Source organism: Tachyglossus aculeatus, chromosome 19 (genome assembly GCF_015852505.1).
Source record: "Tachyglossus aculeatus isolate mTacAcu1 chromosome 19, mTacAcu1.pri, whole genome shotgun sequence".
NCBI classification, from domain to species: Eukaryota; Metazoa; Chordata; class Mammalia; order Monotremata; family Tachyglossidae; genus Tachyglossus; species Tachyglossus aculeatus.
The window spans coordinates 28,970,614-28,997,295 of NC_052084.1; the positions used below are offsets into that span (position 1 = coordinate 28,970,614).

At 40.2% G+C, this 26,682-nt stretch overlaps 1 protein-coding gene across 1 annotated transcript in view; it reads left to right on the top strand.

Annotated features, from left to right (window-relative positions):
• The window catches only part of BCKDHB (branched chain keto acid dehydrogenase E1 subunit beta), a 140,525-nt gene that overhangs the window by 62,027 nt on the left and 51,816 nt on the right, over positions 1-26,682 (top strand). Inside the window, exon 9 of the mRNA XM_038761083.1 lies at positions 13,980-14,066. Within this exon, the coding sequence (XP_038617011.1) occupies positions 13,980-14,066 (87 nt within the window). The remainder of the gene's footprint in view (positions 1-13,979; positions 14,067-26,682) is intronic.

Here is a 26,682-nt window from a genome sequence, read left to right on the forward strand (position 1 = left end):
GTGTCTACCCCACCGCTTATTAAATTATCTGGCTCGTAGTAAGCTCTTAAATACCATTAAAAAAACAAACAAAAAAAACCTACATTTGGCTGTCAACATTTGTGGTGACCGGGAACGAACTTATCTGTAAAATCTCTAAAATTGGCCAATATTAAACACTTTCAGCCAGCGTAGCATTCTGTTTGGGGCCTGGAATCAGAGTAACGATGATGGTATTCGTTCAGCGCTTACTGTGTGCCAAGCGCTTTACAAACGGCTGGGGGTAAATGCGGTATTAACAGATGGGACACAGTCCTTGTCTCATGTGGGGCTCGCAGCCTAATGGAGAAGGGAGAATGGCCATGATGGATATCAGCCCCATTTTCCACAGATGAGGAAACTGAGACACTGTGAAGTGAAGTGACTTGCTTAAGTTTACTCAGCAGGCAAGTGGCAGAACCAAAATTAGGACCCTCGTTTCCTGCCCTTTCTTTCCACCAGGACATATTCCTTCCCTAGTGGTAACTTTTCTCAGTTTGCCCAGTTCCACCAGGTTGAGTTTTCGAGTGAAAATTTTGAGGGGAGATACGGGTGCCTGTGTGTGATGGGGATAGACATTATAATAATAATAATTATTATTATTATGGTATTAAGTGCTTACTATATGCCGAGCGCTGTTCTAAGCGCTGGGGTAGATACAAGGATACCAGATTGTCCAATGCAAGGATCACTTTCTTAATACCCATTTTACAGATGAAGTAACTGAGGCACAGAGAAGTGCCCAAGCCTGTGCTCTTTCGACTAAGCCACACTTCTTCCATCTCCTCCAAAAGGCCTTCCCTGACTAAGCCCGAATTTCCTCTTCTCCCACTCCCTTTTGCATTACCCTTGCACTTAAATTTGTGCCCTTTATTCCCCCCTCCCTCAGTCCCACAGCACTTATGCGCATATCCATAATTTATTTACTTATATTAATGTCTATCTTCCCCTCTAGACTGTAAGCTCAGTGTGGGCAGGGACTGTGCTAACTCTGTCATATTGTACTATCCCAAACTCTCGCACACAGTCAGCGCTCAATAAATACGATTGATTGATAGATTGATGAAAAGCCAGCAAAGTCTGACTTAGCTCTGAAGGGGCTTATAAGTTACCTCCTGTTTTCTCCAAAGGAGCCGCTGAGACTCCAGTTAATTACTTAATGGTGGTTTTTAATTAGGATCATTAAATAGAGCTCCTTGATCTCTAAGGGATATTCTAAGCATTTCAGAAGGTCATCCCAGCACTAAATCAATAAAAGGGGAGTGTGGCAGGAATCAGGAACCCAAAACAGAGGGTTCCCTCCGCCTTTTAGTGTACCTTTTACTTGCTTTTTGAGTGATTTGTTTTGAACCCGCCTTCGGAAACTTCCAGGAGCTTCCACACTTCATTCCTGGAGGAGTCAGTGAGTAGTGCAATGTATTTAGGAACACCATTCGTTAACGGTAGTTATTTTTAAGGGAAAATGAAATCAGACCCTGGTGCATCTGGGATTCTGAAGCATCTATGTTGGGAAGCATTGTAGCCTAGTGGAAAGAAGTCGGGCTTGGGAGTCAGATGACCTGGGTTCTAACCCTGGCTCTGCCACTTGTCTACTGGATGACCTTGGGCCAGTCATTTTACTTCTCTTGTCCTTGGATTCCTCATCTGTAAAACGGGGATTCAGTACCTGTCTCCTTCCTACTTAGCCCAGAGGTCACATCTGGGACAGGGACTTTGCCCAATTTGATTAACTTGTATCTACCCCAGTACTTACAGTGCTTGGCACATAGTAGGCGCTTAACAAATATGCCAGTTATTATCATTTTTTAAATTATGGCATGGCACTTACGGATCAGTCATTCTAAGATGATAATAATGATAAAAAATAGTGGTATTTGTTAAGCGCCTACTATGTGCTGGGCATTGTTGTTATTGGGGGTAGGTCATGAGATATCTTTGTAAGCGACATTTCACATTTTAAACGAAAGTTGCAAGCTTAAATATTTCCAAGATCACTTGGTTACAGAGGATTATTTTAAAATGATCAAATTTGCCATGTAAACTCTTTGCTAAACGTGAAAGAAATAGCTTGTGTTTCTTTAAAATGGTCTGCTCCTGGTTCATTATAACCCAACTCAGAAAATTACAGCCTCTTAGCATTTCAATTAGGAATAACAAAAAGACCTTACCAAAATTGCTTCTGTAGTTCAAAAGCATAGAATAAACACAACTGAAAGAGGAAAAAACATTGTTTATTCACCTTGCAATAATTGGGGTACTGTGTAGCCACCATGTAATTATGTTAAATATATATCTAAACATAGTGTTTAAATATGAATGAAATTATTTGGCTGTCTACTGATTGTACAATTGTAGCTTGCTAACATTAGGATAGTTATAACAACCTTTGAAATGGAGAAATTTGGTGCAAAAAAGAACAGCTAATATTGGGCAGTAGAGATGTTTACAGTCTTCAAATCGTCTGTTTTCCACAAACTGAGTTATTCCTATTTAGGGCTAGGGAGTATTGGTTTTTCTGTATTAAAACTCTCAGACATTTATTGACTCAGGTTTTCTATTTGTCGATCCATATTTTTAATAAGGAGGATGCATTCTACTGGTTTTCCCACATCTTGTAAATCATTTTTGGTAGGTGAGAGTAAAGTGAAGAATGTTGACTTTTTGGAGGTACTGAAATTGGCACTGATGTAAACATTCCCATCTTTTCTAGCTTTCTTATCTGACAGGAATACACAAAGCTTATTCTTCTAATATAATTTTCATATCAGGTGCCTTTTGCCACCAGCCTACACGTCTGGCTAAGATGCATATTTTTTGTTGCTTCCTTAAAAACATTTTTTCCCGGTAAAGAAGTTCTGGAACTTACAGCAGCCGTATCAGCATCGAAAGTGGGTTTTTTTTAGTCACCAGTTAGGTACTGAGCATTTATGCTAGGCTCTTGCAAACTCCTCCCTAAGACTGTAAACTCTTGTAATAATAATAATAATTTAGATATTTGTTAAGCGCTTACTATGTGCAAAGCACTGTTCTAAGCGCTGGGGAGGATACAAGGTGATCAGGTTGTCCCATGTGGGGCTCACAATCTTAATCCCCATTTTACAGATGAGGTAACTGAGGCCCAGAGAAGTTAAGTGACTTGCCCAAAGTCACACAGCTGACAAGCAGCAGAGATGGGATTTTAAGGGCTTTTAATCCCTGCCTTTAAAGGGCAAGGGATTGTTTTATCCAACTCTCACTGAAAAGAGAGGAAAGAGGATGGGCCTAGGAGTCAGAGGTCCTGGGTTTTAATTCCTGGCTCTTCTACTTGCCTGCTGAGTGTGACCTTGGACAAGTCACTTAACTTGTCTGTAATTTAATTTAATTAATAATAATTACGGTATTTGTTAAAAGCTTACTATGTGCCGAGCACTGTTCTAAGGGGTGGCATTCGTTAAGTGTGTACTGTGTGCACTTTACTAAGTGCTACGTTGGATTCAAGCAAATTGGATTGGACACAGTCCCTGTCCCCTATGGGGTTCACAGTCTTAATCCCCATTTTACAGATGAGGTAACTGAGGCACAGAGAAGTTAAATGACTTGCCCAAGATCACTCAACAGACAAGCAGTAGAGCTGGGATTTGAACCCAGGTCCTTCTGACTCCCAGCCATACCTTATCCATTAGGTCACAGTGCTTCTCTGTACCTCAGTTTCTTCATTTGTAAAATGGGGATTCAGTATTTGTTCTACTTAGACTGCAATCCATGGGACCTGCTTATCTTGTATTTCAGATTATATCGTTGAATTTCTGTGAGGATGAAGTTTTAAAATGTTTCTTTTTTTTTGATAAGGAAAAATAAAATGCAAACTCCTGATTCAGGTATAGACTTTTGTAGAGAAGTAGTCCCATTCTGCAGCAAGGAAACTGTTAATGAACATAATTCCTTGCTCACTAAACTGCATACTTGGAGAAGCAGTTGTATGTCTTAAAAGTTTTTATGGTGTATTTAGAAGTAATTTCAGTAATTCTCAAAGCCCTCTTAAAATCCCATCTCTTTCCCCGACTAATTTCCCAGCACCATGAGCTAATCATCCCTTCAGCCAACTCTAGAGCTTATAGACTTATTAATAATCTTCTTAACACTCAATCAATCGGTCATATTTACTGAGCGCTTTCTGGGTGCAGAGCACTGTAGTAAGCACTTGGGAGAGTCCAGTACAGAAGTATGAGACACATTCCCTTTCCACAATGAGCTTGTACTTTACAGGGCTGTATATTTCTCCACTTTAATTTTGATCATTTTGATCTTGTGGGCAGAAGATGTGTCATTTCTTCATTCTATACTTCCTGAGGGCTTAGTGCAGTGTTCTCCGCCAAATAGCTGCTCGGCAAATACTTGTGCTACTCTTATTTAATGTCTGTAATAGTTGCTTTAAATCTTCCCCAGGGACGGTGACTTCTCTGGGAAGACCGTCGGTACGGTAAGTCTGAGGGTTTCAATTTCAGCTGAAATTTAGAAAGAACTGTAGAGGATGAGGTACAGGTTTTAAAGGACTCAATTAGCTCACCCTTTCTTGCCTTACCTCACTGATTTCCTATTACAGCCCAGCCCGCACACTTCGCTTCTCTAACACCAGCATGCTTACTGTGCTTCAGTCTCATTTATTTCGCTGCTGACCCCTTTCCCATTGCCCTCCCCATGGCCTGGATTTACCTCTCCATCTATAGAGACAGACCACCACTCTCCCCACGTTCAAAGTTTGTGGAAATCATGTCTCCTCCAGGAGGCCTTCCCCAATTAAGCCCTCCTCCCGCTCTCTTCTGTATCACCCGGGCGCTAAGATTTGTGGCCTTTTAGAACTTGATACTCACTCTGCCCTCAGCTGCCACGGTGCATATCCGAAGCTTATTTAGTTGTATTAAAGTGTGTCTTCCCCCCTAATCTGTAAGCTTCTTGTGGGCAGAGGGTCTACTAACTCTTGTATTGTACGCTCCCAAGTGCTTAGTGCAGTGATCCGCACACTGTAAGCACCCACTGAGTACCACTGATTGATTGTGATTGAGATCTTGCCATCGTTAAATATCTCAAAGTGTTTGCATATCCTTATTCTCTAGACTCTCAGAAATACTCATTTAAAGTAAGAAGCCTAATCAAAATGGGTTTCATTTTCCTCTGGATAATTTTGGCCAAGCGAAATGTCAGCTCTTGATCATTAAATGATTGACGCTTTTAGTGTGTGGATTATCCAGAGCCTTTTCTTCTCTTCCTCGTCCATCTGGCTGCCTACATTTTGGCAGTTTTAGTGTTCATTTGCACCTCCACCATCTGGTCGGGGAAATTAAAGGAGCCGAAAGTCAAAAAGCTAAATCTGCTATTTATTAGCAACCCTTGTTAAAATTTTCATGGGAGAAAGGGGGTTGACTTAGCTCAAGAGAAGTTTTGTGGATTCAGTTCGCCTTGCTCTCTCTGTCCTCCACTGGCAGAAATGATCAAAAGTTAGCGGTATAAATGTGTGTCTACAGTGTTCATTATTATTATGGTGGCGGTTATAGGTAGCAGCATAATAAATTACTGTGGCACTTATGAAGAGCTATGTTCTAAGCATCAGGAAGATCAAGAGTATGTGATCGGAAATGGTTTCTGTCCCACTTGGGGCTTGCCATTTTTGTACTACCTGTTTTACAGGTGAGGAAACTGAGGCCCAGAAAGGTTAAGTTGCCCACCCAAGGTTACACAGTAGGACAGTGATGGAGCTGGGTCTTGAACTCAGCTCTTCAAACTCTGAGGTCCTGCTCTTTCCATTAGGCCAGTTTTTTTTTTAATGGCACTTGTTGATCACTTACTATGTGCCAGGCACCGTACTAAGCGTTGGGATTGATACAGGCTAATCAGGTTGGATCCACTCCCTGTCCCATATGAAGCTCACAGTCTTAATCCCCATTTTTCAGATGAGGTAAGTGAGGCCCAGAGAAGTTAAGTGACTTGCCCAAGGTCACACAGCAGACAAGTAGCGGAGTTGGAATTAGAATCCAAGTCTTTCTGTCTTCCAGGTCCATGCCCTGCTTACTAGGCCATGCGGCTTCTCAATTGCTTCACATTGCATAGTTCTTGAAAGATGACAGTCTTTAGTCAGTGAGCAACATAACAGAACAAATTACTCCACTGGAGCAAATTGGGCCCATTTGGAATTCGGTATTTTTTAGACCACTAGGATATAAGCCTCTATCTTGGCTGCATCAGTCAGTCAATCAGCGGTATTTATTGAGTCCCACTGGGTGAGGAGCACTATTCTGAGCACTTCGCACATAGTAAGCACTTAACAAATGCCATCATTATTATTACACAGTGAGTAGTCACAATCCGTACCCACACAGAGAGCTTGCAGTCTACGGGAGAATCCATTTACTAAGTTATGTACTAGCATGATTTGTTGCTTACTCCCTTTCTCTTGATACACCCAAACAAAATCATGCTATGTTGCTTCATTTACCTGAAATGTTGGCAAAAGTCAGGGGAAAAAGAAGGTTTGGTTTTTCTCCCTCTCTACCTCTTTTCTTTTCAGAATGACCCAAACTCTGAAAAATATGTAAAACCTTCCCCAAGACTAAAGCCTGCATTTCTTGTTCCTCTCATAATGGTTCTAAAAGTCATTCACTTTTAGAACAGAATTGGGCTGGATTATAGAAAATAGACTCAATATATCCTCGCTGACACGAGTGAAACAATGTTTTTACTTTCAACTCTTGATCATTCCCCAGAGCAGGATCGCCTTGGTCGAGAACCAACTGGCTCCAGAGAAATTGAACCCTTGATACGTTTTTAAAGTCACGGTGTAAAATACAACCAACTGGCTGACAGTTAAGCTTTCGGTTAAGGTTGTTTTCTTATTATTAAGGGTTCATTGTGCGTGAAAGAGCTCGCGCAGTTATAATTGGTAGATTGATCTTGTTCGCCCTTGTTGTCAGCACTCCAAGAATTATACATTGAGCCTAACTACAATATGTAAGCTTATTACAGAGCTGTTTGGGGGAAAAAAGGGAAAGAGATTAATTTTCAAAACTGCTTCATTGTAAAATTCTAAGGTTCAACTACAGAAAAACCTGTAGAGGACGGTTAACATCCTCCCTCCTCTTATCTGGCAATTCGTCTCCCCACCTTCAAAGACTTACTGAAGGAACATTTCCTGCAAGGGGCTTTCCCTGCCTAAACCCTCATATCCTCTTTTCCTACTTCCTTCTCTATCTCCCCAATTTGCTCCCTTAATTCACCCCTCCCACAGGCCGAAAGTCCTTATGTGCATATCTGTAATTCATGTATTTATATTAATGTCTGTCCCCCGTCAGACTGTAAGTTCAATGTGTGTAGGTAATGTGTTATTTTGTACTTCCACAATCACTTAGTACAGAGCTCTGCAAACGGTAAGCCTCAAAAATATAACTGATCGATCGATTGATTTAAAAGGAAGGTATTTGGCTTCACATGGATGCAGTTTGACTTCAAACTGTACACATACGGTTCATTAGGTTGACAGAATTTGGGGAAGCAGCATGGTCCTGGGTGTCATAAGCACCTGGGTTCTTATTCCGGCTCTGCCACTTTTCTGCTGTGTGACCTTGGACGAGTCACTTAATTTCTTTCTACCTCAGTTAACTCATCTGTAAACTGGGGATTTAGGCTGTGAGCCCATGTGGGGCAGGAACTATGTCCAACCCGATTTGCTTGTATCCACCCCAGGGCTTAGAACAGTGCTTGACACACAGTAAGCAATTAACAAGCAATTAATTAGCATGGTAGGCAATCATCATTATTATTAGCAACAATAACCTGAAATTTGCAGGTAATTTTTCCTGGTTAGGAAGTGTAATGTGACACTTTCACAGGGGCTTTGAAATAATGTGCCCTGGACAGGGTAGGAAAGAAATGAGAGTTTACAAATTTATGCTGTGGGCTTTGGAAGCCATTTTTGAGATTGCCTGTAAGACTCTAGATAGTTTACATTATTTTCTTTGGCAGTAGATTATGCACATCATAAGCAGTGTGACATACAGCCAACTTTCCATCGTTCAAGTCTATAAAGAATCCAGGCCTCCTTTTTCTGACCTCCTTTTTGATGGCTATTTTGTGGTCAGTGTCCACTGAAGGCAAAGGGGATGGAATTTGAATTATGCTTATCACAGCTTCAGCACACAGTAAATCCTCAATAAATACAGTCGATCGATGGATTGATTGTTATTTTTCATATGCTTTAACAGATCTGGTTTAGGCCCGATTCCAACCTTTCTCCCGGTCCAGTATGGCCTGAGTTCACATACCCTTCCCCAATCTCTGTAGTCAGGGGATTGGGGGATACAGGGCATATATTGTACTCTCCCAAGTGATTAGTACAGTCCTTTGCACACAGTAAGCCCTCATTAAATATGATTGAATGAATGAATAACAACCTTCACTTCGTGGGATTGGAAACAGGTGAAGGAAAGGGGAGAAGTGGTTCCACACATCTTAAACAGCCAGGTTAATAATAATAATAAAGATAAAGCATTTGTTAAGGGCTTACTATGTGACAAGGACGGTACTAAGTGCTAGTGTGGATACAAGCAAATCAGGTTGGACACAGTCCCTGTCCCACAGTCCTAATCCCCATTTTGCAGATGACTGCCTAGGGCAAAGAGAACAGGCTGGATGGACCATTGCCGTTGTGACTGAGGAGAAAACTGATTAGTGGTGGGGAAAGGTTCACAGTGGGAGTGGGCTCCCTCGCTTGAACGGTGGGTTGCCGAAAACTGGCTAGGAACTAGCAGGCCAAGATGCTGAGAAAAGGCCAGGAGGCTGTGAGGTCAGAGTTCAGAGAGAGGAATTGGGGCAGGCAACTCGTTTCCCTGGGCGCCTCCACTATCCAGAGAGGAATAATAAGAGATTACATAACAGCATGGTCCCACAAGGAGCAGGTGATGAATAATTCAACCTTAAGTCAATGTTTCCTGGCTCTGGAGATTGGAAGTTGGTTCACGTTGTTTTCCAAACTGTTTGTGAAGAGATTTAAATATCTGTGTGGGAGGCGGACCAAAGAAGGAAGCTCATTCCCCCTCCTGCCTGGCTGTTGGTTGGGTTTTCAAGCACTACTGAGGAGTCCAACTTGGACAGAATTGATTCAAGGGAGTACCTGTCGTTCTAGTGGCACCCGGCCAGCTTTCAAAATTTCAGTGGATTCATCCAGCGGCCATTGCTATATTGCTCTAGGACTATCTGTTGGATTGAAATGAAAATAAATGTGAGTTTGGGGTGAAAAGTTCAGTGGTGTCCTCCCCAACTGCTTTCTGCATAACAATAATAATAATAATAGAAATAATAATAAAAACTCCAACTTGTACTTCCCAAGCGCTTAGTACAGTGCTGTGCACACAGTAAGCATTCAATAAATACGATTGATTGAAATAATAATTATGGTATTTGTTAAGTGTGGTGTGGATACAAGCTAGTCAGGTTGGACACAGTCCCTGTCCCACATGGGGCTCACAGTCACAATCCTCATTTTGCAGATGGGGTAGCTGAGAACCAGAGAAGTGAAGTGACTTACCAAAGGTCGCACAGCAGACAAGTGGTGGCGCTGGTATTAGAACCCATGACCTTCTGACTCCTTTCTTTGGAAAAGGAGAAGCAGCATAGCTTAGTAGATAGAGCATGCACCTTGGAGTCAGAAGGACCTGGGTTCTAATCCTGTCTCCACCATATGTCTGCTGTATGACCTTGGACAAGTCGCTTCACTTCTCTGGGTCTCAGTTACCTCATCTGTAAAGTGGGGATTAAGAGTGTGAGCCTGTTACAGATCCATTGACATAAGGTACTGTCAGGTGTTTTCGGTGCTTTTCTTGCTTTGCTGCAAGTGCTTTTTACTTTGCCAATTAGTTTAATCAAACTAATCTTGATGGCTTCTCTTGGACAAGCCCACAGTCAAGATGGTCGCCTGTTAAATTTGTTTTGTGTGGGGGTGGTGTGCTCATCCTCTCTTCCCCTCTTTACTTGTAGCTGGAGTCCCTCGTTCCTAACAGGGTGTTGTGATGTTACCCCAAGATGCCCTATTCTCTAGGAACTTAGATGCCGTTTTTTGGTGCACTTTTGGGATTGATAGGTTGAGCTGGAAAATGTAGTAAAAAGGGAAACAGTTCAGTAAGTACGCACTACCGTATTAAATCCTTGATGAAGAAAAGAAGGGCAGCTGCAACTAGTTTTTTTCATTCATTCCTTCATTCAGCTGTATTTATGGAGTGCTTACTGTGTGCAAAGCAGCCCACTGTTGGGTAGGGACTGTCTCTATATGTTGCCAATTTGTACTTCCCAAGCACTTAGTACAGTGCTCTGCACACAGTAAGCGCTCAGTAAATACGATTGAATTAACCGATGCATTCCCTACCCACAGCGAGCTTACAGTCTAGGGCCGGAGACAGACATTAGTATAAATAAATACATTTTTGAAGATAGAAAAAAATAACAGATTGGTTGTCAAGCCTTAGAGTGGGTTAAGTAGACTTCTGGGCTTTGATCTAAGAGACTCATCTTCCTGAGTGTTTCCTCTGTAACTAGATTGACAGCCCAGCAAATATCATCTTCTTTTTAATGTTTCCAGTATGAGGAAGAAGTAACCCAAGACACTTGTGCAAAATGCAGATATTTTCCAGCTTTTAAAATAATTTTCCTCCCTGTTGGAAAGTGACAGAGCCTGGTCATTTTACTATGGGCAGGGAGGATTATTTTCATACCATCCACAGAACTGGGGCACTTCAATCAACTGTATCTTCTGGCCAGATGTTCACTTTCTCAAATTATTTTTCTTCTTTGTATGTCTCTCCTTTTTGCAAAGATATAGTTCCATGGTGTGGATAAATTGTGAAACTCTTAGGGCCCCAGATTCTGTAGCTGCGTATCGTGATCTAGTGGAAAGAGCATGGACTTGGGAATCAGAGGATCTGGGTTCTAGTCCCGGCTCTGCCACGTACCTGCTGTGTGACCTTGGGCAAGTTGGTTCACTTTTCTGAGCCTCAGTTCCCTCATCTGCACAATGGGGTTTCAAAACCTGTTCTCCCTCATCCTTACTGTGTGAGCCCCATGTGGGACCTCATTATCCTGTGTCTACTCCAGTTCTTAGAAGCATGCTTAGCATATTGTAAGTGCTTAACAGATTATTGTTGTCTGATCAGGAAGCTTCTTACGTTATCAGTGGTTAGTGGAAGTGAGGAAATCAATCAACAAATCACATTCATTGAGTGCTTACTGTGTGCACAACACTGTACTAAACACTTGGGAGAGTACAGGATAACAATACAACAGTCGGTAAGCAAACTGACAAACAGGGCTGAGGTGATAGTAATGATGATTCATCGGTGGTATTTATTGAGCGATTATAGTATTTGCTAAGCGCTTACCACATACCACTGAAGAAGATTCAATACCATCAGATCAGAAAATATCTAGAGACTGAGGAAAGCTCAGCATTTTCCTTTGAAGGTGGTGTTGGTGGTTCATTCTTTGTCCTTGAAGTTCCCCTCCATATGATTTGCTTCTGGAGGCAATGTCTGAATTTGATTATTGCAATGTTCTCTTTATGGAACTGCTCTGGAAGACCAGCTAGATGCCTAATGCAGTTAGTGCCGTGATTTAATTAAGTGATAGCAGCTGCAACAAACACATAATCCCAGTGTTGCACCGGTGGCCTTGATGGCCGGCTTGTTTCAGTCAGCAAGTCAATCATATTTATTGAGCACTTACTGTGTGCCATGCATTGTACTAAGCACTTGAGAGAGTCCAATATAATATATGTCGCCAACTTGTACTTCCCAAGCGCTTAGTACAGTGCTCTGCACACAGTAAGCGCTCAATAAATACAATTGAATGAATGAATATAACAGTATGCAGACACATTACCTGCTCACAATGAGCTCAGGGTGTCCATTAAGTCTCGGCGTCTGGGGCTCTGGTTGCCTTTAAGATTCCTCCCCTTTTCGCCACACCACCTCAGCAACAAGGTCTTGGGGCATCATCATCATCATCAATCGTATTTATTGAGCGCTTACTGTGTGCAGAGCACTGTACTAAGCGCTTGGGAAGTACAAGTTGGCAACATATAGAGACAGTCCCTACCCAAGGCCTAGTGGAAAGAGCACATGCTTGGGAGTCAGCAGACCTGGGTTCTAATGTCGGCCCCACCACTTTCCGCTGTGTAAACTTGGGCAAGCTGCTTAACTTCGCCGGGCCTCAATCTCCTTATCTGAGAAATGGGATAAAATACCCATTCTCCCTCCCTCTTGTATCTTGAATCCCAAGCGAGACCTGGCCTGTGTCTGACCCGATTATCTTGTATCTACCTCAGTGCGTAGGTACAGTGCTTGGCACATGCCAAGTGCTTAGCCGGTACCATAATTATTATTATTCTTCAATTTCATCCGTGGTAAACAGCCCCATTAGATGGTAAGCTCCTTGCAGGCTAACTGTATTGTACTCTCCCAAGTTTATAGTGCACTGTTTTGCAGAGAGTAATGACTCAATTAATGCTATTTATTGAGAGACCAACTCTGAGTCCTCTACCTTAGGGAGTTCTCCGAGTCTCAACCACGCCAGCTAGATTCTGCACTTCTGTCATGGTTTTAAAAATCACCCTACCCTGAACAGTAAGAAATTTTGAGGTGGCTGTTCTTTCAAATGGAGTTTTCCTGAAATTTCTCATTCCTTTGACCATTTTCTTTATTCGTTGCTTTTCATCTTGTACTCGGCTCCCTGAGGTGATAGAGTTGCAAAGAGTGCAGGTTTATAGATATGAGCACAAACGAAAACCAGACTAAGATATTCCAGGACTGGGGCTCTTCTTTAGTCAGTACATTAGCTATTGTCTCACTTTTTTCATTTAGCAATTCATCCTTCCAATTGTCTCTGATTTGTGTTTTTGATGGATGAAGTGATTGAAAATCCTCATTTTTGATGGGATTAGAATGCCTTCGGGAGCGTGGAGGAATTTTCAGTAGGTCACTGACCTCTTCTTGGGTGTTTGCATATGACAGCTATAACTACAGCGAGTCATGTCTTTAAAATTCTGCCCTACAGCACCTCTGGAAAGAGGCAAACAGACTTAGACCGTGGCTGGAAAAATGCAGGCGCTCACAGCTCACATGCAGAAATGCCTTAGAGGAAGTTTTCCTGGAGAAGAGAGAAACCCATTTATCAAAAATTTCAGGCTTAGTATAGCAATTTGTAGTTGTAAAGAGGTTGAACCTGCATCTTTGTTTGTCTCAACTCAACAGATAGATGTGTTTCTACGGTAATTTAACTTTCTAAAATGCACCAGAGGCATTTTAGAATTATTCAGGAACCTTAGGGCTGTTTCTTTGATTGTTTCCCCCCTTCTAATTTTGCAATCAAATGTTCTTTTCCTCTTGGACAGTATTCAGTTAGGAGAAGTGTCAGGCATTTTCCATTTAGGCCTCTGTTTTTAATTGCAAGTTTCTCCATCTTCGGGGGGATTTAACATTTCCTCATTTTCATCTTCCAAATGGCGTTTGTGTCCCCTTTCTCATCTAAGTGAACATTTCTCTCAAAAATATCAGTTCTCCCATACCCATGCTCTCTCAACTGAAACCTAATATTGTAGTTTTGTACACTTTTCAACGTCACTTCTTTGGAGGTAAAAGAGGGAATTTCACAATGAGAAACAGAGGACATGTAGGCATTTTTGCTCACTAGTTCCTATCAGCACAAAGTGATTTTCCGAGTCTGTGTAGTAGTGGCTTTGCGTTACTTCGGTCACCCATAGAGTAACTCATGTGAGGAGTTTGTAATGATTTGTTAACAGCTTTTATAGTGGAGATTTGGTCTATTTTTTACTACGAATGCAAGCGTTAAACATTCGGTATTTTGATGAGTTTATGTACAGTTACGGCTCTGTGATATTTGGAAATGATGCCCCCTCAGAAACCATATTATCCACTTCTGTTTTTCAGTCGGTGATCAAAACTGGACGACTTTTGATAAGTCACGAGGCCCCATTGACTGGTGGCTTTGCTTCAGAGATCAGTTCAACAGTTCAGGTACTGTAACTTTGGGGACTTGAATCTAATGTTGCACAATTTGGCATGTATCCAGTGGGGCGGGGGGGCGGGGGGGAATAAAGAAAGCTTTTCGCAGCTATAGGTAAGAATTTGCTGAAAATGAATGTTTTCCATGTGGATCTACGGGCTTCCTAGTTAATGACCTATTTACATATTCTGGAAAAGGAATCTTTCCAGAGTGGGAACTGAAAAGCCTTGTGTTGAAGTAAAATGTCTGGGAAAGCTTGAAATGGATTTAATAGACCGACTTCGGTTTTATTTAAAGTCCTGTTTGAATAGGCTCACACTTGACGTTTTACACGAATCTTCTGAATCTGAATTTTTGATCTCTTCTAAAAATAAAGCTTGTCGTGAAATCAGTTATTATGCAATCAACTTTAAATTTTCATAGACGTCAACTTATTATAGATGGGTTTGTTCCAAATCAGCATTTGAAGGGCCTGGTGTACCCGAAGTGTTTTATGGTCCACGACGCTAAAGAGCTGCGGTTGAAAAACTTGAGCAAAGAATTCTATTTTAAAATAGGTACTCCAAACGTATTGCTGTTAATTGAGGGAAAAAAGCATACTCCCTTTTTGTATAATTTCCAGTTCTTGAAACATCCACATTCCTAAAACATTCCAGAAGCTGATTTTTCAGAGCATTATTTTTTATTATAGTGCAAATTAAAATATCAGCTTAGCATAAATCCTTGTGATATTAAAATTGCAATGCATTCAAAAGTATTTGCAACATTTTTTCATTCTTAGACTAAATTTTAGGTTGACCCTATATCTATTTTTTTATTATAGTGCAAATTAAAGTATCAACTTAGCATAAATCATTGATATTAAAATTGCAATGCATTCAAAAGTATTTGCAACGTTTTTTCATTCTTAGACTAGATTTTAGGTTGACCCTATATCTATTTTTTATTACAATGCAAATTAAAGTATCAGCTTAGCATAAATCATTGTGATATTAGAATTGCAATGTATTCAAAAGTATTTGCAACATTTTTTTCATTCTTAGACTAGATTTTAGGTTGACATTATATCTGTATTTTATAGAAAAATCTGTTTTCTATGCTTATACATAATGGTGTATGTTTTTTTAATAGGGAATGATTTAAAACTTAGAACACAGAAGGTTGTATTTGCAAATTAAATATTAGTACAGTATCCTGTGAAGATTATATATTTTTTTACTAACTTTGCATTATAAAATTCTTATGAATTTTTTTAAAGTTCTGGGTAGGAGAAATGTGAGTGGTTTCAAGTGAACAAAAGTTTTAACTCTCAGGGATTGTTACAAAAAATGAGCACATGAATAATGTGAAATTTTAAAATCAAAATTATATTATTTCTGATTTTGTCTGCAGTAAATGCTAATTAAATGCAAAAATTTACAGAATGGGATAAGAGGTTAACAAAATTCAGGGAAAGAAAATGGAAAGTTCTTATAGGCATTATGTATTTGCTTCGCTTTCTGTAACTAGTTAAATTCCAAATGTGCATTTTATTGTGCATCTATAAAAGTACTATGTTTTGCATTTCTCTAGCACTTCTTCCCCACCAAAGAGTTCTCTGTTTTAAGTCTGTTAACGCTGAAGGAAACGTAAGGTTAAGCAGATAGTCGTCACTCGTGTAACACTTCTGGGGGAGAATTGTAATTTGAAAATGGATTTTCTGCCCCCCAATATTCTAACTTGTGAAATGTTGGAGAGTTAATGTTGCCATTAGAATTTCTGCATCACTTGACAATTGTGAGTTTAACTTTTTCCGACCTAAATTTTTCGCTACTGCGGCTTCTGGAATTTCATGTCTACTTGAAGTAAAGTGGAAAAAAAGGGGGAGAAAAAGATGGCATAAATTAGGATGTAAAACTAGGAAACTCCATCTGAATGCCTCCTCTAGGAAGTACAGTGAGATAATTTTTGGAGCTCTGGAGAAGTTTTCCAATACGTTATCTTACAGTTTTCCATGTTAAATCTGTTAAAACAACCAAGAGTGCAATTTCAGGGATTTCAGTAAGCATTGAAGCATACGATTTATGGAAGCTCTTATGTTAAAGAGATATCTGAATTAAACTTTTGGTTTCAGAATTAAATGGACAAGTGTATATAGTGACAAGATCCGTGGAATTTGAACAAGGATTAAAGAGCCAGCTGAGTTTTCTAGTTGTAGTCTGTCTATGGTGTCAATGAAAGAGATTTCTGAGGTTTTAAGGGAGAATACAATGCCAAGTATAGGACTTTGCTGTAAGATATATGAGGATCCCTTTAGATTTAGCAGAAGGGGGAAAATATATCTGGTTACAGAAATAGATTTAATAGAAGAAGCATAATTGGTAGGTAAAAGTAGACACTGAAGGGATTGTGGTTTTCCATCTTTAATAACGGATTAAAAAACTCCAACACTAGAAAAATAAAGATACCAGAATATGTCATTTGTAGCATTATTAATTTGCATAAAATTATTTGTTTTAAAATCGTCTTTAAAAAATCTTGACATTAGATTCCTCACTTGGCCATATCCTTGTTATTCCTTTGGAACATTTGTTTTTGAGTAGTTCGAATTTTGTATTGAGACCAAGAGAATACACAAAATTTGCGAAATGATTTTTTTTTAATTCTGAGAGGTGGTATTTATTGTTATCGTTTGGCAGTATTTATGGAGCACATGCTGTATGCACAGTACTGCTGTAGGCATTACATAGCGCTGAGATTTTAATTAATAGATTTGAAAAAAATTTATGTTTCAGAAATGAATGAGTAATTCTGGAAACCTTTATTTAAAACTTCTCTCCTCTCCCACGTCCATGCTGATGCTATAGAGGTAAAAGTTGTTTTTATAAAGAAAATTTTGCTCTTTTTCTCGCCCTCCTCCCTTCCCTTCCTCCTTTCTACTTGGAGGAAAGAGGCTTAGACCCTCATAACTCTTTTGGACTTTTATAAAGTTCTTTTTGAACTTTTATAAAGTTCTTTTTGAACTTTTTATAAAGAACTTTTGCTCTTTCTCTCTCCCTCCTTCCTTCCCTTCCTCCTCCTTTGTACTTAGAGGAAAGAGGCTTAGACCCTCATAACTCCAGTCAAGAATCAATCAGTGGCATTAATTAAGCCCCTTTACTGTGTGCAGAGCACCATACTAAACACTTAGGAGAGTGCAATACAACAGAGTTGGTAAACACGTTCCCTGCTCACAATGAGCCCAACTCCAGTGGCTGATTCTTAAAATATTGATTTACAGATAGATTGCTGAATTTCTATACTAGAAAGCTTTGGTATGATGTAGGAGCAGGGTGGCGTATAATGTTTTTCCTTCAAAGAGTTAAAAGCATCGTACATAGAACTTGCACATAATGAACACTGAACATTTCTTATGCCGTATATGGAATTTGGATCTCTGTTCTTTTGGTATTTTCCCCACCCTCAACCCCACAGCACTTACATACACAAGCCCAGTGTGGTCAAGGATTGTCTCTCTTTACTGCCGAATTGTACTTTCCAAGTGCTTAGTACAGTGCTCTGCACACAGTAAGCGCTCAATAAATTTGATTGAAAGAATGAATGAGTGAATTTATAAAATGATATATTATAAAGTATTATATAATAATAATAATAATAATAATGGCATTTATTAAGCGCTTACTGTGTGCAAAGCACTGTTCTAAGTGCTGGGGAGGTTACAAGGTGATCAGGTTGTCCCTGGTGGGGCTCACAGTCTTAATCCCCATTTTACAGATGAGGTAACTGAGGCACAGAGAAGTTAAGTGACTTGCCCAAAGTCACACAGCTGACAATTGGCAGAGCCGGGATTTGAACCCATGACCTCTGACTCCAAAGCCCGGGCTCTTTCCTACTGAGCCATTATATATGTATAAATACTTGAGAAGCAGTGTTGTCTAATGGATAGAGCACAGCCCTGGGAATCAGAAGGACCTGGGATCTAATCCAGGCTCCGCCACTTGTCTGCTATGTGATCTTGGGCAGGTCACTTCACTTCTGTTCCTCAGTTTCCTCATCTTGTAAAATGGGAATTGAAACTGATCCCCATGTGTGGCAGAGACTGTGTCCAACCTGATTTGCTTTTATATACCCCAGAGCTTAGTACAGTACCAGAAACATGGTAAGCGCTCAACAAGTACCACAATTATTTTTATTATTGTTATTAGTAGTAGTAGTAGTAGCATATGTTTCCCCCTTCACCTTGTTGTAGACTGGGAACAAATCTACCCACTCTGTTGTATTGTACTTTTCTAAGGGTTTAATACAGTACCCTGCTGCACTCAGTAAACACCACTGATAGATAATCAGTAAAGCTGCTCAATGGGGGAAAAGCTCACTAAAAGAAAGCAGACCAACATGAGTTGAGCAGAATAGAAGCCCAGATCTGGCCTTCTGACTCCTGAAATGTGCCTCTTCTTCCACTTGCACTTAATCTTCCCTGTCATTTCCCGCCATTATATTGAGCCTCGGTCTGTGACTGAGAGATGGGATCACTATTTATGTGGGTGAGGGTGTTTGGAGGTGGTGGATTACTGTCCTGAGACACTAATAATAATAATAGTGATTTAGTGCTTACTATTTGCCAAGCACTGTACTAAGCCATGGGTCAGTACAAGATGAGGAGATTGGACAAGGCCCCTATACCCCATAGGGGTCACAGTCTTAGAGAGAAGGGGAAGAGATCTTATCCCCACTTATCCCCACAAAGAAGTTGAGTGACTTGCCCAAGGTCATAGAGCAGGTAGGTGGCAGAAATGGGATTAGAACCCAGATCTTCTGAGTCCCAGGCCTGGGGTTTTTCCACTTCACCACATTGCTTTCTGTTCCCCTTTCCCCTTCTCCCCATTTCCCTACTCTCCATTGTAATCTCCCTCTAGACTGTAAGCTCCTTGTGGGCAGGGGACGTTTCTTCCAACTCTGTAATAGTGTACTCACCCAAGTGTTTAGTACAGAGCTCTGCACACAGTAAGTACTCAATAAATAAGTTGGATTGATTAGTCGGCCGTCCTTTGCGTTCCAGATCATTGTTTATAGCACTTCCCTGACAGTGTCCTACAAATTGGCATTCAATATATACAGTTTTCCCAGCACTCAGTACAGTGCCTGCCAAATAGTAAGTGCTTAACAAATACCACAGTTATTGTTATTATTATTATACCAAGTACTGGGGGAAAATCCACAGGTGGGAATAAAACACAGTCTGTTTCCCTCATGGGTCTCGCAATCCAGAAGTTTAAGTGGAAGAAAGAATCGGAGACAGACATACGATCAACACTGCCAGAATGCATGCTTTCTTTCCGTTTTGATTTCCCTGCCATTCCATTCAAAACGGAGAGCACGGTTAACGATGGAAATAGGAAAGAACTAGTAGATATGCACCTTACTTTGTCACCTCCAAATAAAACATTACCAGTCTAATCTTTGGGTTGGCATTTATATGTAGCAATTTCAATGGCAGCTTATAAAGAAAGTTCATTTTGTTGTCCTAAAAATGGTGGTGGTGTATCAAATTTAAAATAGTCTAAAATCAGTTCTCTTTAACATTTGAACAGCTCATAAATCTAAACACATTCAATTTGTTTAAATCAAAGTATGAAATATGAAATGTGTTTGCTCTATCATGGCTTTTTTTAAAAATAGCATATTACTTTAGATACAATAAAACAGCTTTATTACTCATTTACAACCTCTAGTCCCGTAACGATGAAATAAATTGTGAATCTGATAGGATTGTGCTATAGTATAAAAATAATAAAAGTGAAATCCATTTTTTCTGGATTCAGGGTATATTGAGAATGCCAAAAATCTTAGGGATCGTGGTTGGCTCTCATTTTTTTTTTAATTTTTTACACATGGAAGCAATAAGACTGCAGTAAGGAGTCCAGTTGGAGTGCATGGTAATTTTCCATACCATTGTTTCATCCTTTCTGTGAGGTCTCTTACTTTGAATAAAACTTCGGCAATAATTGAGTACCTTATATAGTCTGTGTTTTTGAAGGTCTAAAATCACCAGACCATCCTTTGCCGTGATAAAGATAGTATTAGAAGAGGGCTTGACTGTAAAGATTTGAAAGGTTACTGTATTTTTTGCTAGAGGTATTCCTTTAATAAATAAAGGAGGAGCTTTCTGGAGTATTTTAAGTGGAAATGTATCAATCAATCAGTCAACCTTATTTACTGAGCACTTGCTGTGTGCAGAGCACTGTACTAATCGCTTGGGAGAGTGCAGTATACTGGAGCTGGTACATATGTTCCCTGCCCACAATGAGCTTGCAGGCCAGAGGAGGAGACAGGCATGAATATAAATGCTGTGGGGCTGACAGAGGGGTGAATAAAGTGTGCAAATCCAATTGTCAGGATGATGCAGAAGGGAGTGGGAGAAGAGGAAATGAGGATTTAATCAGGGAAGGCCTCTTGGTGGAGTTGTGCTTTTAATAAGGCTCAGAAGGTGGGGAGAGCGATCGTCTATAGGATGGGAAGATGGAGGGTGAGAGGGCGGTGGCGAGATAGACGAGACTGAGATGCAGTGAGTCGGTTGGCATTAGAGGAGTCCAGCATGCAGGCTTTGTTGTATTAAGAAATCAGGGAAGTAATGTGGAAGGTGATTGAGTGCTTCAAAGCTGTTGGCAAGTTTCTGTTTCCTGCAGAGGTGGACTACTGTAAGTCCTTGAGGAGCAGGGAAACATGGACTAAATGGTTCTGGTGAAAAACATATGATATAGAAGGATCACAGAATATTAATCATTCATCCAATTGTATTTATTGAGCGTTTACAGTGTGTGGATCACGGTACTAAGCACTTGGGAAGTACAAGTTGGCAACATATAGAGATGGTCCCTACCCAACAACGGGCTCACAGTCTAAAAGGGGGAGTGTTTAGTAATCCTTATTTTTACTGAAATTTTAAAGAATGCATAGTGTGAACAAATTCATAAGCCTGGCAGAAGTATGGAGGTTGTCATATGAATTCCATGTGTTATTTCAAGATCATGGGAAATTTTTACTAGAATTTGTTTTTAAAGCCTAATTGTTGACATCCTCTAAAACCTTCCAACAGAAGTGAGCAAAAGAACACATCAGAGGAGTGTCTCAGGGTTGGATGTAACAGATCTGTTGTGCAATTTGAAGGAAAAGTTGAGGCAAACCATCCTATAGGTGTAACCAATGAATTAGCCAAGCACTATTGGGAAGGACCCATGTGGAAGACTGCAAAAAATAATAATAATAAATAATGGTATTTGTTGAGCGCTTTCTCTGTGCCAGGCACTGTTCTAAGTGCTGGGATAGATACAAGATAATCAGGTTGGACACAGTTCCTGTTCCACATAGGGCTCACGGTCTTAATCCCAATTTTGCAGATGAAGGAACTGAGGCACAGAGAAGTCATGTGACTTGCCCAAGGCCACACAGCAGACAATAGTGACTGATGCTTACAGTTGCCCAATGCCTTTGTCTTCCTCCTACTGAGGCACAGTGAGAAGCACAGTGAAAGTGCTTAATAGACACCATAAAAAGTACAATAGAAGGAGACAGGATCCCTATCCTCAAGGATTTTACAATCTATTGATAGATGGACATAAATGTACAGATTGGAAAGCGATACCTATGAAAATACAGTGAAAAGTAGAGAATACAAACTGCTGAAATGATACTGGAATGGAAAGATATTTTATAAAGATGGTCTGAGCTGCAGAATGAGGCACAGACTGAAGCAGAGAGGAGCTGGAGACTGGATGACCAATAAGGAGGCTAATAAAGACATACACTAATCTCCCCACCTTATCCCACCTCCTAGTAATGATAATAATAATAATAATAATGATAATGATAATAATAACCATAATGGTATTTGTTAAGTGCTTATTGTGTGCTAAAGCACTGTTCTAAGCGCTGGGGGAATACAAGGTGATCAGGTTGTCCCATGTGGGGCCCACAATCTCAATCCCCACTTTACAGATGAGGTAACTGAGGCACAGAGAAGCTACATGACTTGCCCAAAGTCACACAGCTGACAAGTGGCAGAGTCAGGATTAGAACCCATGACCTCTGACTCCCAAGCCCAGGCTCTTGTCACCGAGCCACACTGCTTCTCTAGTACCTCTCCTGCACTCTGAATTTATTTGTTTATGTTTATTAATGTCTGTCTCCCTCTAGACTGTGAGAAAGGGATGTCTGTTGTTGTACTCTCCCAAGCACTTAGTACAGTGCTTTTGTACACAGTAAGTGCTCAATAAATATGATTGAATGAATGAATGACCCCTCTTAAGCACTTGGATACGCACTCCCCTACATAGCTCCTACACACCAATCTTGCATTTCCATCCTTCCTGATATCCATAATTTATTTTAGGATCTACCTCCCCCTGCTGGGTGGCAATAATAATAATAATAATAATAATAATAATAATAGTATTAACTGCTTACTATGTGCCAGGCATTGTGGCACTGTGGGGTGGATACAAACAAATCGGGTTGGATGGTCCCTGTCCCACATAGGGCTCACTGTCTTCATCCCCATTTTACAGATGAGGTAACTGAGGCCCAGAGAATAATAATAATAATAATAATAATAATAATAATGGCATTTGTTAAGCGCCTACTATGTGCAGAGCACTGTTCTAAGCGCTGGGGGGATACAAGGTGATCAAATTGTCCCTCGTGGGGCTCACAGTCTTAATCCCCATTTTACAGATGAGGTAACTGAGGCCCAGAGAAGTGAAGTGACTTGCCCTAGGCCACACAGCAGACATGTGGCAGAGCCGGTTATAGACCCCCATGACCTTCTTCCTTTATCTAGTCATTCTCTATTTTCAATCCACTGATGAGAAATGGGAGACAGGTTACTTAAAAAGAATGATGCTTTCGATAGGCATGTGTGTTGTCTGATGGGCTAATTAAGACATTATAGAGACCCCTTGCACTGTTATTAGTATTTTTATTATTACTATATTTGCTGTGCACTTTCTATGTGTCAGGCACTGTTCTAGGTTTCTGTTCAAGAAACGTGCTTAAAGTAGGATGAGATGATATAAGGTCTTTTACGAAGTGGACTATTTTTCCTGAACTGGAATGTGCTCACGGTGTCAGATTGTGGGAGTTTTAAATTGCATGCAGTCTATTAATTTTCTCCTTATTTGAATAGTAACATTGTAACATAGTAACACTGAATAGTAACAGATAAGTAACTATTAAAAGGAAGACAAGTTACAATCAGCATTTATCAAAAAAAAAATAAGCGATCGAATGGTAAAATCATAAGTGGCAGTCATTAAGCTTGTGTTGGCCTCTTCTTGGTTGTTTTGAATAGATGTACTAGTTTCTAATGAAAGTGGTTAAGGTGCCAATTTCCCCTCAAAACATTTGGTGTATGAACATGATTTGATTATGAAGGGGTTGATTATTTGATTGTATTCGTCTTAAGGTTGTCAAAGCTTTTGCAGCTGAAAGGCTTTTTAGCTTTATTTTTCATTTACTTGTTAGAGCTATCATTTTGTCAAATTAATGATTCAGTCATATTCACTACAACCATATAATTATTCTCAAAGGCATTTGACACATTCTGTTTCATGGTTTGGTTTATTAAAATATTACACTCTTTTTTGTTTAATAGAGGCGAGTTCGGAAGAGAGAATGTGAAGCAGAACCTATATTTATCTCTGTTTCTGTTGAAGGAAAACTCCGTCTTTCACATCAGAGTATGTTTTGCTTCATGTCATCCTACTTTAAGCACATTTCTTCAAACAAATAAAGTCATTCCAGAGAGGAAAATAAATCAGGTGGGCGGTTTGAGACTGACAATTGATTCCCCCATTTTTCTCCACTGTTTCCTCTCACATTTCCAAAAATTTGTTCAGTTGTGTTGAGGGGAGTGTCCCAGACAGCTATCCCCCTATTTATTGGCTAACAGTCAATGGATTAAGTTCCCAGCAGTCTTATCTTTTAATTCTTTCTGTGACTCATGACCCATATAAAACGATCCAGGAAATGAATATCCCCAGTAAAATTATTTCTATCCTCAAGATTGAACTGTTCCCACTTTAGAAAGGAAAGTTGGTTGACCAAGGTCACGGTCTGTGAGGGACGGCGGGGAGATTATTTGGAAAAGTTTCACTCCTATGATTCTTCTATCATTTTGATTGCTTAGGATTTTCTTCTCCTTCAGATATGCTTCTTTCATAGGGAGATTGCATCTCCTAAATAAATTAGTGGTTTGTTACATCTCCATCCCTGAATAGCCTACTTGTTTGGGTTGGCTACAGTGTTCAGCCTGTGGGGATAGAGTGCTCCCACCTCTAATAATGGTGGTATTTATTAAATGTTCATTTATTGTGTGCAAAGCAATGTACTAAGCACTGGAGTAGATACAAGAAAATTAGGTTAAACCCTTGTCCTACATGGGGCTCACTGTCTAAGTAGGATGGAGAATAGGAATTGAATCCCCATTTGACGGACGAAGAAACTGAGGAAAGAGAATTTAAGTGATTTTTCCCACTGTCTGTCACAGACAAGTTGTGGAGCTGGGATTAGAACCCAGGTCTTCTGACTCTCAGACCTTTGATCTCTCCACTAATAATAATAATAATAATAATGACATTTTTTAAGCTCTTACTGTGTGCAAAGCACTTTTCTAAGCGCTGGGGAGTTTACAGTGTGACCAGGTTGTCCCACGGGGGGCTCACAGTCTTAATCCCCATTTTACAGATGAGGTAACTGAGGCCCAGAGAAGTTAAGTGACTTGCCCAAAGTCACACAGCTGACAAGTGGTGGAGCTGGGATTTGAACCCATGACCTCTGACTCCAAAGCCCGGGCTCTTTCCACTGAGCCATGCTGCTTCCCGTAATAATAATAATGGTACTTGTTAAGCACTTACTATGTGCCACACACTGTTCTAAGCACTGGGATAGATACAAGTTAATCAGGTTGGAAACAGTCCCTGTCCCACATGGGACTCACACTTTCATTCAATTCATTCAATCGTATTTATTGAGCGCTTACTGTGTGTGGAGCCCTGTACTAAGCTCTTTGAATCCTTATTTCACAGATGAGGTAACTGAGACCTGGAGAAGTTGTGACTTGCTACAGGTCACACAGCAGTTGTGTGGCTGAGTCAGGATTAGAACCCAGGTCCTTCTGAATCCCAGGCCTGTGCTGTAACCACTAGCCTACACACTCCCTTCTTAAGGAGGGACAAATTGCCTCTCAGCTTGGGAACCAGAGTGGAAAGAGGAAAGGACTGGAAGTCAGAGGACTTGGATCTAATCCTGCCATTGCCACTTCTCTCTTTGTGACCTTGGTCAAGTCTTTTTACCGCTATGTGCCTCAGTTTCCTCTTCTGGAAAATGGGGATGGGAAACCTGTTTGACCTCCCTCTTTGACCTCCCTCTCTGACTGTATATATGAAAACAGTAAGATGCAGAGAGATTCTGAAGGCTTAAACCAGAATCCTCGCTTGACTTTCATGACCTGCGATATCTGTCAGTTGTATTTACTGAGCGCTTAACTGTATGCAGAGCACTGTACTAAACACTTAGGAGAGTATGATATAACAGAGTCGTAGACACGTTCCCTGCCCACAATGAACTTACAATCTAATGATATATGAATCTCTTTACATAATACCCTTGCATCAAATTTAGGTGAAATCCCCAAAATCGTGGTCACCTAGCAAAAAATAAAAAATAATGATCATTAGCTGTAATTATCCATGGTTTTTATCTATTTAAATGAGTTAGTCCAACTTTTAAATGCCGGTCTCCTAAAGACATGTTTTCCTAGAGGATGCGGGGGTTCAACTCTGCTAATGCTACAGTTTGAATTCAAATGGATATGTTTAAAAGCATAACTGTTTCAACCCATAAATTTAGAATATCCCACAGGTCAGACCAAAATATGAAAAGTTAAATCCAGATAAATGAAGGAAACTCCCTGGCTAGATGACTTATGTTTCATATGAGGTAGTGTTATTTTCCCCTTTCACTGAAATAACATGTTTTGGTTGTTAAGTGTCCGCATTGTAAGTTGGTATGTAAACAGAGTAAAGGCTAATTCAGGATGTTATTGGAGATATGAATTCTCTTTTAGCTTTCAGGAATAAATGTTTCATTTGGTATTGGACAGATCCATATTTTTTTCCCTTGTTAAGTCCGTGTCTTACTATTTGTTCAACAGACATTCAATCAAGACATCTCCCTTCATTTGAATTGGCTTCCTTTCGATGTACAGTATTTCAACTCGGACCAGATGCTGATTGTATATCATAGCTCTCTACTCCAAGTAGCACCATAAAATAGAACATTGCCTTTTACTTTCAGGGGATGTAACATCAAGAGATTGTTCTTTTTACTTCCATTTGGCATCTTCTTTCATTCTAAATGGACTGTGTGTTAGACTGAACAGAAATGAAGCTGTTGAATGAGTTTTAAATGAGGTCCTCCGATTGATCAGGAATATTTATTGAGCTCTTAATGGGTACAGAACACCGTTCTAAGAGCTTGGGATAGTAGAGTACAACGGAGTTGGTAGATATGTTCCCTGCCCACAATGAGCTTACAGTCAAGAGGGTCTTGAGGGTCAAGAGGGTCTATTTATTTATTTATTTATTTATTTAT